The 16,102-nt window shown below is 42.8% G+C and overlaps 1 protein-coding gene across 9 annotated transcripts in view; it reads left to right on the top strand.

The window, feature by feature from the left end:
* MTNR1A (melatonin receptor 1A) overlaps positions 1 to 16,102 on the top strand; it is a 118,875-nt gene that overhangs the window by 85,688 nt on the left and 17,085 nt on the right. For 4 of the 9 annotated variants that reach the window (XM_053257789.1, XM_053257786.1, XM_053257788.1 and 1 more), the window contains one exon: positions 9,127 to 9,259. The exons of the other annotated variants lie outside the window; for them this stretch is intronic. In XM_053257789.1, coding sequence (XP_053113764.1) covers positions 9,235 to 9,259 — 25 coding nt within the window. In that variant the 5' untranslated portion in view covers positions 9,127 to 9,234. The remainder of the gene's footprint in view (positions 1 to 9,126; positions 9,260 to 16,102) is intronic. 9 annotated transcript variants of the gene reach the window in all.

The following is a 16,102-nucleotide window of genomic DNA, read 5'->3' as shown; positions in this document are numbered from 1 at the left end:
GATGATCATACTGAGGCAGTATGATGATACTTGGGCAACCCTACTTGGGTAGGGCTTCTCGTGTGAAGCATCAGGATTGAGGCCGATCCTGGCACTGCCTCCGAGCATATTACCCAAACTTTTACCTAGGTTTTATCCAGGTACGGGGTCATGTGAATAATCAGGCTGCACACAGCCCAAGTAGACAGAGTCAAGCACCTAGAGTGCCCAACTCACAGGAGAATCCCTCCATGCACCCTGCCTATTGCACAGTGCTTTGTGGGATATTTGGAGGCCAGGATGCATTTTCCCACCCTCCAGAACGCCACATGATTCACAGCAGCGCCAGTCATGTGCGCATGTGAGCTACATGGCTGGAAGCACCGCTGGATCATCTTGGTGGAAGGTAGGTGTTCTCTTGCCTTCTCACCCTCCATACCTGGCCTAGCAAAAATTCATGTGAATGACCTCTATGTTTTATTTACATTACTGCAACGGGAAATGTGTGCCAGTAATTAATTAGGTAGTGATATGTTCATCAATTTCATTTGAAGCTTATTTCTTCAAAGCAGCCTCAGTTCTTGCACAGAAGATATACGTCTATTTTATTCAGATTTGTTTCCAGTGTAGAAGCCCAGTTCTTTGGGAGAATTAATGTACTACAAAACTCTGTCAGGCACATGGGAAGAAGGAAAAGTGTACAGAAGTCTATTCATTATTCTTGAGAGATCAAAGTAAGATGATTTGACAATTTCTCTCCAAACAATAACCACTTCTACTTAACAATGTGAATTTTCACATGATCTAGTAAAGTATATTACTTTTACATATTACATATGTATCTGTGATGAATATCAAACATATTGCTTGAATGAGTCTACATCCAACAGAGTTTAATTATTTCATTATTGTCTAACATGCAAATGACTCACATATCAGAGGTGCTGTTTCCTTAGAGTTTGTAGTGAAGCTTTGGTTCTTTCAGATTGATGATGACATTAAACCCATTAGATAAAAAGATTATTGTTTTCAATCATGTTTAGAGATTGGATTTAAATATTGGATGCAAGGCCCGTCTGAGAGACCATTTCTGTCTTCCTCTGTTGGCAGAGATCAAAAACAGGAAATTGAGGCTAACTAGCCGCCAACATCTCATTGGCTACTGACTGAGCTTAGACGTATCTAAACAATTGCTAATCACTGATTAGCGACTGAAATAGACTCAGCTACTAGCTGAGTTCAGTTCGTATGATTAAGGCATAAACAAACTAACAGGAAGATTGGCACAATTACAACACGACTTTCCTACCAGCATAAATTCTGTAACCATAATGCTCCCTTGGCAATACCATATCTAGTTACAAATCTATCCAGTGACTTTCTAAATCTATTTTTCTTAGTTTATTTGGTTGCATCTTCGTCAAATTTAAAAACAATGTCCCCATATTCACAGCAGGCCGTGAGCCCAACAGGATGCACATCACCGCTCTTAGTGCAGGAGGGGGAGGCTCCATGCAAATGACGTTGTGCATCAGAACAGCTGTGCTTGACTCCCAGCATTCCCCATGGGTGTCGAGCGCAGCTGTTCTGATGCATAATGCCATTCAAGGAAACTCCCGTGCCTGTGCTAGGAGTGGTGACAGAGTGGTAAATACTGTAGAGGCAGCAAGCCCTCGTCCCTCATGAATGCACAGCTCACTAAGCAGTAGGGAAACGGTTGCTTATTAAAAAATAGCCCCCCACATTTCAAAATACAATTAACGTTTGCTCTGCAGGTGCGATATCAAGGAGAGCCAAACTCAAGGCCTTTTACCATGAGTTTAAATATTAAATATTCCTCTGGAGTAGAATTCATTATAGGAGGAGAGCTGGTCTTGTGGTAGCCAGCATGAATTGTCCCTTTTGCTAAGCAGGGTCTGCCTTGGTTTGCATTTGGATGGGTGATTACATATGAGTTCTGTAAGATATTCCCCTTAGGGATGGGACCATAGCTCTGTGGAAGAGCATCTGCATGCTTGTATGCAAAAGGTTCCAGATTCAGTCCCTGGCATCTCCAGGTATGGCTGGTAGTGACTCCTCCTGTAACCTTGGAGAATCACTGCCCGTCAGTGTAGACAATACTGAGCTAGATAGACCAAGGGTCTGACTCTGTATGAGGCAGCTTCCTATGTTTCTAATTCCAGAATCAGGACACCAAAGGAACTTCCCTCAACTCCTGAATTACTCACTCTGTGTGTGATACTTATGGTTAAACCAGACGTAACATGATATTCACACGATCACATTACATTATCACTTTCCCAACTTTTACATTAAAAATAGCCAGGGAGGGTCTGGATTAGAACTGCAGTTTGGGGGAGTTTAACCCCGGCAGACAAGCACTGAATGCTTGGCCAGTTGGTGTGTGGCCATCAGCTGCATTGGCTAGCACTCACAGTTCCACTGTCCCCTCATTTATTTTCTGGCAGAATGGTGCTAATGAATTGATCGTAGAATGAGTAAAATACCTGACATTATTTTTAAAAATATAGGTATGGATTCAAAATTCCTACTGCACAAGCAGAAGGCACTTCTGCTGGTGAAGAACTGGGCAGCAATCACACTTCTCTCATGTCCCCACACCTGTGCCAAAAATTTGTTCCTGAGTGTTGCGGGTGGTGGTCCCTAGAGCAGCTTTTCAGAGGGGCAGCAGAGGGTGGTGGCTGGTGACCCTCCTGCGTGAGCAGATTTTTTTGGTCTAAGCCACCATTAAGGCAAAAATAATTGTGATCGATCGATCAACAGATATTTGCCTGTCTCTGAAAATGAGTCTTCATGCACCCACACTTTGCTTTGATCAGAGAGGCATCAGGCAGAAATTTGACAGGGGCATCTATAGGATGTGATTAAGGAAACTGACCTGTTAAATGTCTGCCTGGATGCGTTTCTCCCAAGCTCAATGTCCAGCTGAAAGACCAAGGCAAAGTGTGGGCTCATGGAGGTGTCCTTGGTCACCTAGTGAATGTGTGCTGATGGCCAGGCAGATTGGACAGATGGTTTTGATTTTTTAAGCAATAGAATGTTCGGGGCGTATAAAGGTGGAAAGCTGAGAACACTCTCCAGCTTAACTACACTGGTACAATCGTGCCAGTATAATTATTTGGACGTATGCACCACTTTATCCTTTTAAAAGCTCAAGAGAGGTGTGTTTGACGTAATCCATAAAATGTGGAGGTGATGAAGCTGAAAGATCTTCAAGGGGGAAGGGTATTTCACAATATAGCGGGTATTGCAATGAAGGTCCTGTCCTGGGCCATTGTCAGCTGTATTTGCAGGGAAGCAGCACCCAAAGAGGGAACCTGGTTGATGATCTTTAAGTCTAGGCAGGTTCGTATAGGTGGAGGCAGTCCTTAAGTTACATAAGAAGAGATTTGCTGGATCAGGCCCAAGGCCTATCTAGTCCTGAACCCCTGTTTCCCACACTGGCTCATCAGATGCCTCTGGGAAACTCACAAGCAGGAAATGAAGGCATGCCCCCTCTCCTGCTGTTGCTCCCTGCAACAGAAGGGTCACACAATCTATATACTGGCCCCCAATAATAGTCTAGCAGTCGCATCTTGATCTAACTGGAATATCTGTACACTTTTCAAGGGCAGCCCCATGGCTTACAATAGTCTAATCTCAATTTAACCAAGGTATGGTAGCCAGATCTGTTTCCAGGAAAGGACATCAGATATGGCAACTGTCACCAGCTGTTCCACCAGTCAAAGATGGGCATCTGTACAGAGCTGGACACAGCTGTCACCTGGGCATCCGGAGCAAGACCGGGTCCAAGAGTAACTTAAGGACAGTTGCTCTTTAGGAGCAACTGCAGACTTGCTCTTTAAGAGGGAGTTCTGCTCTTTCCAAGACAAGTACTTCACTTAAACTTGGACAGCTTTACTGAATGTTTACTGAATATATGACATGAAATGTATTATTGGGATATAGTTTTGTATTTGGCTTATCTCAAATCTGTGTGGCCATATGCAGGTGCATATGGCTGGCTATAAGAATAGAAGCTATGGGAGGAAGAGCAATATGGAGCAGAAAGTCCCAATTCAATGGCTTTGGCTAATGAATAATTCAAATACCAAGTTTCCATAAGTAGGTCTTTCATCTCCATAATCAGAAGGGGGGGGGGAACCCATTCAAACACTAGGTTACTAAAAGGCAGTGGAAGAAAAGAAAAAAAGATTTGAAATTACTTCCAATCAGCTTTAGGATCCAACTCTTCTCTAATTTCTATCACAATATGTGCTATTGTGTGAGAATTTTCATGATAGTGGCTGACATCTTGACAGACTTACTAAAGGAAGTCCTATTGATATTTAGCAGTGTTTAGTGAAATTTCTTAGTCATTCACAAGTAATATTGAGTAATTTAGTTAGGATGTCAGCCAGTGTTTTCCACGTCTGTGCTCCATTTTCCATGTTAAATGGGGAAGGTAAATATCAGTTATTTCCCCCCTTATTTCTCCGGCTGCTGCATGCTTGAGGTCTTTGGATTATCTAGAGACATCTAACAAGTGAGACTCCATAGCTACTACACTTTAAACAACATATAAAGACTGTTCACATGAGCAGTCTTACCTGGGCTTGCACAGCCCTACCAGGGTAGGGCTGCTCATATGAAGCGCTGAGATTGTGGCTAATCACGGCGCTGCCTTGCTGGGTAGCCTGGTTTAATCCGAGTGCCTAGAGCGCTCAGCTTGTGGAGAAATCCCACAATGCACCGCACTACTTGCTTGGTACATTGGTTTTCTGGAGGCCAGGCTGCATTTCCCCTAAAAATGGCAGCCCATGTCTCCTCTTCTCCCTCCCTGCTGTAACATATAGAAAAACTTGCCCTGACATTAATGTGGGTGTCACTTCATGTAGGGGGTCTATCCATGTATAGACCATATGTACAGCATGATACATAAGGAATGCATGAGATCTATCATGTCATGCCTATACATGTTGGGAAACAGAGAGGAGTTGTGTACATGGGTTGAAGCAGATACATAATTTTATTTGCTTAAAAGGTTTATATATCCTGCCTTCAGGATAAAACCCTACCAACAACAAAATACAATGAAGCAGAAAAACCATAATATAGCACAACAATAAAACAATAAGAATGTTGAAAAGACCGCATCATTAAAAGAGCAGAGCTAACACCTCACCTTTAACTAAAAGCCTTGAGAAATAAATAAGTTTTGATTGCAGGTTTAAAGGCAGAAACAGTAGGTATGTGGCAAGCCTCCCTGGAAAGGGGAGTACCAAAGTTGCAGTGCCACCACAAAGAAAGCCTTGACCCTTCCCAATGGTCAAACTTGTGCCAATGGCAGATTAGACAGTAGGGTTTATTATGTGAAGAGTAAAGCTCAGTAGGCTCCTGTGGGTGAAGGTGTCCTTAAGGTAAGTGGGTGATAGATTACAGGTGGCCCTCATTATCTGAGGAGGTTCCATTCTTGGCTACAACCATGGATAATGGAACAGCAGATAAGGAAACCTTGAGGCACTGGGATTTGTGGGGTTAGATTCCTGGAAGCGATATATGGCTTAAAAATGGTGGAAAACAGTAGAAATAAGAAAAAATAAAGTGCTGTCTGTGCTCCACAGGTCTCCAGCTGTCCAGTAATGCCCTCCCACCCCCATCCCCATTTTGACAATTTTCTGTGAAAAATTGCGGGATTTTTTAAAAACTAAGAGCCATGAAAAGGCTTTCTTCAGCAAAATGTGGCCAGAAATGACGTCAGAGGTCATTTCTGGCCACCTAGGAACCATGGATAGGCGAATTCCTGCTATTTTTAAACTAAAAAAAAATTAAAATTAGGTCAGGTCTCCAGTGCCCAACCATGGATATGCAAAACTGTGGGTGCTGGGACCACGAATGACGAGGGCCACTTGTATGCAGGGCTTTGAGGGCCAAAAGTCAAAAACAGCACTCTGAATCAGGTCCAGTTACCTGTTGGCAATAAGTTGTCTATCTTGTGCACAATTTCTCCTGAGGAAGAAGTTTCCACATCAAAATGCATTGGGACTTTTAATAAATTGTTGTTGCACTGTCCATCCCTCCGTTCTTTCCCACCAATATAAAGGAAGCCACTTTTTGTAGCAGTTGAAGTTTTTGGACTACATCAGACATAAGGCGCATTATAATCAGGGGCGCACCTAGGTAATTCTGATGCCCGAACCAGAGTCCCCCCACCCCACCCACTCCCCACTGTGAGTAAAAAAAAGATTAAAGGGTTTTTAAAAGCTTTTTTTAAAAAGGGAAACTGCACTTTTCTGAAGGCAGAGCGGGAACGGCTGCTGGAACTGACCGTTCAGCCTAGCGGCCATTGAGAACTGCGAGGTGCTCCAGTGCACTGCGCAGTTGGAATAGTGTCGCAAGACCCGACATCGCAGGCTTGTGACACTGTATTCTTAGTGTGCAGGTGCACGGTAAGAGTGTCTTGCTCCAAATGTCCCTACCAAGACCTTAAGATCTCTGGAAACATAGCTTCAAATGCCCCTGCCAAATGAAGTGAGTTGGGTGTCTACTAGGGAAAGAGCCTTTTCAGGTGGCAGGCACCCCATTTATGGAATAAGCTCCCCAGTGAGGCTCACCTGGCACCATCATTATATTCTTCTACTACTACAAACATTTATATACCACTTTTAGATGCCAGATGAAGACCTTTTTATTCACCCAGGCTTTTTTAAAAAAGTTGTTGGTTTTGTTGTGTTTATTGTAGTGTTTGGTTTTTGTTTTAATGTCTTTTTAAATATTTTATTCTATTGTTATTTTATTGCTTTACTTTGTGAGCCACCTAGAGAACAATCGTTATGGGGCAGCCAATAAATAAAGTAGTAGTAGTTGTTAAAAGTGGCAGGGTTGCCTTCTGGCACTGCTGTAGCCCCAACACAGGATTTTCTGGCTTCATTATGTCACCATGTCAGCCACTGTCTGCTTCTAATGTTTATAACTGAAACCCCCACAAAAGAATCACACCTAATCATGCCAATTCTTTCTGCTATTTTTTAATCTTGTTAGTTGCCCCAACGTTTAGGACCTATGCAGAGATGTGTTTTTAAAAAAATAGTTCATGCTTCACTTCCAGTGAGGAAGTAGACGAGGTTCTCTGTATTCTGAGTTAACATATTGCAAAATAACCCAGAGCTACTGTCCATAAAGACATTTCAAGTAGCCCTCAAGAAGATGAATGGTATACTGGAGCAAACTATAACATTTTAATTCCACTGCTGCGAGGCATACTATTTTAATGACAAAGCATCAGAGTTCATCCTTACTGCTTTAGTACTGAAAAGGAACAGATTAAAAATGGAAGGGAAGAAAATATACAAAATGATAAGTTTGCTGATCTCCTACTGGAGGTAAGGAATATATGGCTTAATTAGAAGAGAAGCATGAGGAAGACTAAATGTATTAACATTGACACAAGCCTCTAAGTGAGAAACAGCCTAGATTACAAAGTGTGGAACCAGTTTTCTCATTTGTGAATAATGCCAGTCCATTCACATTGCTAATGACCTGTGGTATGACTTTGAGCAAGTGATTTTGCCTTTCCAGATTCCAGTTTGCCATATTGTGAAATATTGATTAAGATACTGCTCTGCTTTATGCAGTCATTTGTGAGGGAGAGAGGCAGGTAGTACTTCTAAGGAACTAAGTAATATTCCACAGCAGTATCACAGAACAATTAAGAAAACTCATATTAAAAAAAAATCTGTTCAGATATTTGCTCATATCCATAGTCCCCATAAAATCACCAGTAAGGCTAGCAATATACCTGCTGGTTGGGAACCACAGAGCAAACGTAGATGTGCCTAAGGACTGATGGGATTTTTCACTTTCATTTCTTTGAATTGCAGACCTTCCATGCTCTATTACAAATTTCTTTATTTAACATATTTTTATACCGCCCAAAACTCACGTCTCAATGATAATGCTATTCACATGGGCATGTTTGAATAGTGGGGAGGTCAGGGGAAAAGGCAAGATCCAGCTAACCTTCCCCCAGACAATTGCCGGTGATGTCTTTGGTGTGCCACCATGCGCCCACACAATCTGCACTGGAAGGAGCAGCATAGATCACTATCTGCATTGCTCATGGCATCGCAGATCAACAGAGGCCAGGACTCATTTTCCCAGCCTCCAGATATCCTACAAGGCACCTTGTGATGAGTATGGGGCCTTGGGGGATTCTCCCATCAGACGGGCACTCTAGGCACCCATCTCTGTGTCTGCTCAGGCTGCAAGCTCACACCTTTAACCTTGTCTAAGAGCTGGGGCAAAAAGCAGGGTTAGGCTGGGTAGGAGCACCGGGACATACGGGGTACATACATATTGTACATATAGTTCTTTGGTGGCTTCTTCATTGTAATGCACTGCAGCAGGTCTGTGGCAGGAGAGGGTGGCTTGCTGAGGGGAAGAAAGGAAAGGGTGGGTGTCAGGGATAGGGAGCACCCACTCACCTGCCCACTCCCTTGCTTCTGCCTACTCACTCACCTCTGCCAGCCATGGGAACAACATGTGACCCAGACCGTCACCACCCTTCCCCGCTTGGTGCCCTGGATGACTGCCTAGTTTGCCTAGTGGGTGGGCCATCCTTGCAGTCATCCATCCAGGCAATGAACAGATCAAGCCCTACTTAACTCCGATGAGGTTGCTGCATCATGTCCCCACAGACCATGCCCTGGGATCTTAGGGTTACTTCACACATTGTAGAAAAGACTCAGCTCCCATGTTTTCACAGCAGGCTGACATCACCAATTCTGTACCAACAGAAGGCAATTTCTGCATCTGGAAAAACTGCAGTCATTGGCCGGGATTCCTGGATATATTATTCACCATGTACATTTAGACATGTTAATGCTCTTCAGGCATTACTGAAAAGATGTGCTTGTGCAGTGGTAGGAATGTGGGGATATGTCTTCTCTTTTTTCATTGCAAAGTGCAAAGTAACTTTTTGGATCTAAGGGTACCTCTCTAAAGGGGAAGATCATGTGTAATTTTCTGGCTGCCAACAAGAAAGGGGGGAAAATGAGTTATATCTTATGGAAGAAAGCCGCAGCCCTGAAGGTAGGAAAATAACTAGATATGCTCATGACATTGATACCAGTATACTCCCTTCTCCAGGGCAATATCAAGACTTGGAGAATGAAGCAGAATTATGGGAAACACTGGAGGATGACAAAAAGACAAATCTTCGCTTACAGAAGATGACTTCACTCCAAATGGAAACTGATGGCTTATATTTCCATTCGTCTTGGTAGTTTTTTTAAAAATAAATAAATAAATACAGTGCATTGCATGTTGTGGCTGTTGCAATTGTATCAATAATGACACTATTAAAAGCAAACATGCAGGCAGAAATGGAAGAAGGATGCTGCCTCTGTGTCCTTTTATCATGCAATATAACCCTGAAGGGCAACATTTGCTTTTGAAGAAGCACCTTGCACAGAACAGCGACACATTTCTGTTTCAAGGATACAGTGCCAAATCAAAGCTGCCCATTCTCATTGCCAATGGAGCGATTGCAATTATGCTGATAAGGAGCAAAAACCCAAGTGCATCAACTGTCAAACATAATTTCCTGGAACCAGTACATAGCTGGAAGGAAACCAGGAGACACAAAAATAAAGTGCCTGCCTTTTTTCGCCCCCTGTGGAAGTCAGTGGAAGGAGTACTTGTAACGAAATACATGTCACGAGGCTGCTGGGAAGACAAGTGAACTTTGAAGAAAGACAAAGTGGAGGCACTTGGAACTTCTTATGCCAATTCTGAAACTGTTTAGTCTTCCAGCTTTTTGCACTCCTATCCATTCACTAGGAGTCTAACTCCTTCAAATGTTCTTCAAATAAATAATATTGCTCCTTCAACCTTTCAAAACAAACAGGTGCACTGCCCTACAGACAGGTGCCAGGGCTTGCTTACATAGCTGGTGTTCTGGAATAGCTGTCACTATACATGTTTCTGCCTTTGATTTGTTTATACATTTAAGAGGTGAATTAGAGATTGCATTGTGCTGAAAGAGCCAACAATCTTTGATTATTGCTCTTCATACACCTTATTTTCATACTGGGATAATATGTAACCAGTGCTTCGCCATTACCTGGGGTGGGGGTGGGGGCTGGAGAATTCATAGTTCTGTGATTTATGTGATATATCACTGATCTAGGCCTCTCATAATGATGCATACAAGAAAATGTTGATGCAAAAAGTAAATTTTATTTCTTTATATATACATTTATAGCACATTTTTCCTTCAAGGAGCCCAGAGTGGTGTATGTAGTTATGTTTATCCTAACATCAAGCCTGTGAGATAGGTTAGGCTGAGAGATATGTGGCCCAGAGTTACCCAGTGAGTTTCATGGTTGAATTGGGATTTGAACTCAGGTCTTCCCAGTCCTAGTCTAATACTCTACACCATACTGGCTCTAATCTTATCTCATTGTAAATCTCACCTTAAATTTCCCATTGAACAGTTATTTATGTGTTATTGTTTAAATGAAATAGCACAGATTCCTTTCTGATGTACAGCTCTTTGCAACTTAAGACAATAACAGGAATTAGTCCATTTTGTTGCAATAATGAGTGGCACAAGAGGAAATGGATCCTAGGAGAGGGCCTGAATCAGACAGTAAAGAATATGTTGTGACTTCATTGTGTCTTAACAGCTGCTACATCTTTAATGTTCTATCTGAGTTTATCTTTGCAGTTCATTGTTCAGCCCATTTCCCCCCCCCCGCCCCCCAAAAACCTCTTTTCTTATAGATTGTGAAGCTTCAAGGGTGATTCATGTAAATGTCTCATATGGAGGAAGTGGAGATATTAGAACTAGGAAGTGCCTGAGTTTATACATTGTTGGTTGGGGGGGAATGGCATTTTATAATATATTTTGGTAAGATGGAGTGAAAGCAGGGGAGATTCCATAGATACTAAGCTCTGCTTCAGAGCAGTTGTGACCTACTCCAACCATTCCCAATGGCAGCAAGTTGCAGCTGCTCTGACAAAGAGCTTAGTATGCATGGAGCCACCCCTGCTGCTGTGAGGAGTGTCCACAGGTTGGTGAGTACTGCAGAAGCAGTAAGCCCACATCCCTCTTGGATGCTCAGCTGGCTGTGTAGTATATAAGCCTCTGTTTAATCTTCAGCAAATAACCCCAGGGCTGTAAATTGCGTTAAGGTTTTTAATAAATGACTACATTATACATAGCACATTTACAAATCCTTCAGTTTCCTACCAATCTCTGGGTCTGTTACTCTGGCCCCATTCGGACATAATGCCAAACCATAGGTAAACATGCCAGAGGTTTGAGGTTGTGGTTGTCCGAAAGCACAAAGCCGCAGTTTCATCACCTAACCATGGCTCTGTTTTCACTCCCAAACCTGAATTTGAACCCTCAGTTTTTAGTGAGTTTCACTGCTGAAACCTGAGGTTAGAAGGCAGCATTGTCCCATCCAAATTCTGCTACCACTATAAACTGGGTTTTGTGTGTAAGCTTCTCCCACCACCATAGGTAGAGGCCGGCTCAGAGCAGACCATAAATGCGTTAGTTCTAGGGCAGCCACGTTTGTTGCTGGCCACCTCTCGGAGCTGATGGCCCACCCTCTGCTGTCCACTTGTTCCTACTGATGCTGCTTGGCAACGGCGATGCCGCATCCTTGCAGTGCCTGCATATAAAGAGACAGAATGGCATTGGGGAAAGCACACTTTAAATAAAAGAAGAATAGACACATGTGCAAGGAGTCCTTTCATTGATCTAACACTCGATCTAGCCCCATTCCTGGAGCTCTCAGATTTTATCAGTGGAGTATCATTTCTTTGGCCTTAATGTATACAAAGGTGCCAGGGGTGGGGTGGGTGGAGACCATAACAAGGGACATGCCCAAGAATTCTGGGGGAAGACACCAGTTGCCAGACCATGGAAGGGACAGGGTTGCTCATCTGGTACTCCAGGAACAGATCTTATTGACTTCCTAGGAGGGGATATGTATATTAAGGCAGGCAAAAGATTCTGGAGATTGGTTCAGTGTAATCATGGGTGCCACTAGGCTAGCAGACCCAGGCAAAGCAGTGAGAAAGACCCAAAACACTATTGTCCTCATGCCAGTTCACCAGCTGGGAGCTTTGCCTTCTTATAAGAGGTCCAGTTCACCACAGAAACACCAATGTGTCTCAGCTCTCTATTTGACTGCAGTCTCGTAAGGAAAACCTTCCAGCTCTAGGGCATCCTGCTGTTGTGGGCACCATTGGTTAACAACAGAACAACTCTGCACCTTCCCCCTTCCAGTCTTAATATGGTACAGGCCACTTCAGGTGTTCAAATGGTTCTGGGTTGGGTGAGGGATGAGAGACTGGGGATGAATCCTACGTCTCAGGTTAATCAGTACTAGATGGGCCCGATGCTGCGGTGAATGCAAACCAGCCTCAGTGGGGCACTCCGGGATGGGAAACCTGTGGATTAAAAGCTAAATTGAGCATAGAGATGTTCTGTGGGGAGACCAGACTCTTTTAAGGGGAATGAAGATGACACATTGTGGAAGACAGTGGTGCAAGCAGTGTGAGGAAAGGGTTAAAATGTATTTGCCCTGCCGAAGGCAGGTGAACTCTGCTGAAAAGACATGATCGTGCTGAGCATGTTCCCTCTAACATTGCAGCCAATGATTGCAGCTTCATTAGCGTACAGATGCCTTGCCCACTGTCTGGCAAGGTGAGCAGAATGGAGCTTGTTGGTATGTAGCCTGGGAGGACTAGGAAGAGGGAGGAGTTCCTCTGCCCAGAAGCTGGAGGTTGTCAAACCACGGTTAGCCAATTGTTTGCGGCATGGTTCCTGGTTTCAGGGATTAACCACAGCTCCATCTATCCAAGATTACATGCTGTGTCTGAATGGGGTCTCTAACTTTCTGTCACATCTTTTCTATGCTGCAAAGACTTCTGGGATCTCTCTGTAGTTCTACAGGGATCTCTGTAACAACTACACTACTCCCAGGGGGAGCAGATATCCCAATGCCATAGAAAGACTGTTCAATCATTCCCCAATATTGAGCCAGCATGGTGTAGTGGTTAGAGTGCTGGACTAGGACCGGGGAGACCCGAGTTCAAATCCCCGTTCAGCCATGATACTTGCTGGGTGAGTCTGGGCCAGTCACTTCTCTCTCAGCCTAACCTACTTCACAGGGTTGTTGTGAGGAGAAACCTAAGTATGTAGTACACCACTCTGAGCTCCTTGGAGGAAGGGCGGGATGTAAAATGTAATCATCATCATCATCATCAAGTGGGCAACAGGACTCAGGATCTTCAGTTGAGCAACCAGGGCTGAAGACAGCAAAGTTACTGGAAGAAACGTCGCTTAACCAAAAAAAATATATGAAAAATGCCAACAAGGAAATAATGATCTGCTATTACAAGTCTAGTCCAACTAGAAGAGGTTATTTAAAAAGAATGTACCAAATTTGGAAAGAGAAGCACCCAGATACAGAAATAACAGAACAAAGGCTAGCAGACCAGAGAAGATTCATAATAAGAAATAAAGTATTCATAGGAGTTGAGCTGGAAGAACTGCAAAGAGCAGCACAGGCTCAAGACATGGAAGAAGAATTACCACCAATTGAAGAAGTTGCTCAGGCGCAGATGGAGGAGGTGTTGGAAATAGAGGATGCCACTGTTGCTGAACTGTTTCAAAATCAAAACCTGGCAACCTCCCCTTTGCCTTCACCTCAAAAACCCAAATGCTGTTTAACAGAAAAGCAACAAGAACTAAAGCAAAAAATAACTGAGCACATGAACCAAACAACCGCCAGGGTTCGACTTCCAGCTCTAAAAACAGTTGCCAAAAAACAACTTGCTCAGGCATTAAAAGATGTCAGTGCTGCACTTGCAGAAATAACAACCAATAATTTGAAAGAAACAAACCAACTAATGTACAGTGCAGCAACAATAACAACACAAGAGCTCGGATATAAGATCAGTGGACCTGTAAAAAAAGAAAGTAGTACATCACCTAAATGGAAGATTAGATTAGAAAATAAAATCTCCAGGCTTAGATCAGATGCTAGTAAATTGAAAGATCTGAAAGACAAGAAGCAGACAAATGAAAACACCAAACAGTATCTGATCCAAAAATACCACCTAGATTCAAGGAAAATTAGAGAAGTCCTGGAAATAATAAAGCAGCAAGTAACAGCAGTGTTGAGGAAGATTAGCAGATATGAAGCCAGAACTACACAACACAGGCAGAATCTCCAATTCCAGTCCAATCAGAGACGTTTCTACCAAAGCATAGAAGGAGAAACTGCAAGAAACATAGACACACCAAATAAAGAAGAAACAGTGCAATTCTGGGGGAAATTATGGGACAATCCAATAGATTATAATAAAAAAGCAGGCTGGATGAAAGAGGTCGAAAAATGTAACCAACAAATGCAAGATCTAATAATAACACCAGAATTAATAAGTGAAAGAGCAAAGAAAATTAAAAATTGGACTGCTCCAGGCGACGATGAACTGCATGGCTTTTGGTTTAAACACCTAACAAGCCTTCATAAACAACTATCAAAACAGTTCAATCACATTATGAAAGGCGGTGATATTGAACAATGGCTAACAACTGGGAAAACTCATCTCATAATGAAATACCCAGAAAAATGTGCAGTTCCAAGTAATTATAGACCGATAACCTGCCTGCCAACCATGTTCAAATTATTAACTGGAATATGAAGTGATGCAACACTTATTAACTAACAAACAGCTTCCAGTTGAACAGAAAGGAAATTGCCCGAACACCAGAGGCACAAAAGACCAGCTGCTGATTGACAAAATGATTTTAGAAAATTGCAAGAGAAGAAAAACCAATCTAAGTGTTACATGGATTGACTACAAGAAAGCCTTCGATTCATTGCCTCACACATGGATACTAAAATGTTTAGAAACAACTGGTGTCAGCAAAAACATTCAGATATTTATTTTAAAAAAGCAATGAGCATGTGGAGTACACAGTTAACAATCAATAGCGAGACACTTGGAAAGGTTAGCATTAGAAGAGGCATTTTCCAAGGGGACTCACTATCCCCTCTGTTGTTTGTAATCGCCATGACCCCACTTTCACAAATACTAAACAAAACAGGCCTCAGATACCAAACATCTAAAACATCAAGTCAAATAAACCATCTGCTGTACATGGACAATCTGAAGTTGTATGGAAAGTCCCAGTCAGAAATCAAATCACTGCTAAACACTGGCCATGAATTCAGTAGCGATATAGCAATGGAGTTTGGACTAGACAAGTGTGCTGCATTAATAATGAACAGAGGGAAAATAACAAAAACAGAAGGAATAGAACTGCTGTGGCAGAAAAAGACCCAAATAATCCCAGTGGTAATTGGCGCCCTGGGTGCAGTTCCAAAAGACCTTGAAGAGCACCTCAACACCATAGGGGCCACAGAAATCCCCATCAGCCAATTACAAAAAGCAGCTTTACTGGGAACAGCCTATAATCTGCGACAATATCTATAACAATTGACAATAAAATTCTGGCATCCCAGGTCCTTGGGAAGGACTCGATGTCTGGATAAAACAAACCAGTCAATAACACCTGTCTGACTGTGTAAACAAGAAATAATAATAATAAATAATTCAAATTTACAGTTGTTTCAGTTGCTGGTCCTTAAGGCTTATTGATCTGAATTGGCAGATTTTTGGTATTCTTTGGCTTTCTGAATTATCCAGCACACATCAGCAATGAAGTCTCTTGTTCCTCGGCCTTTTCTTAAACCAGCTTGAACATCCGGCATTACCCTTTCCACATAGGGCCCTAATCTGCGTTGGATGATCCTGAGCATTATTTTGCTAGCATGTGAAATTAAGGATATAGTGCAATGGTTTGCACTATCTGTTAAGTCTCCTTTTTTTGGTATAGGTTAGGGATGTGCAAAAAATTTCGGGCACAGATCGATTTGTGCCCGAAACAAGCAATTTCAGGTGATTCGGGGCTGAACCGAATCACCCCCGATGCCCCCCGATATTTTTCGGGGCCGAGCCGAATCACCTGAATTTCGGGGTCGAAAAATTCGGGTGATTTGGCTCATGACCGATTTTTTGGGAATTTTTGAAG

The sequence above is a fragment of the Hemicordylus capensis genome, chromosome 5, assembly GCF_027244095.1.
Source record: "Hemicordylus capensis ecotype Gifberg chromosome 5, rHemCap1.1.pri, whole genome shotgun sequence".
Taxonomy (NCBI): domain Eukaryota; kingdom Metazoa; phylum Chordata; class Lepidosauria; order Squamata; family Cordylidae; genus Hemicordylus; species Hemicordylus capensis.
This window is presented reverse-complemented; position numbering and strand designations above follow the sequence as displayed.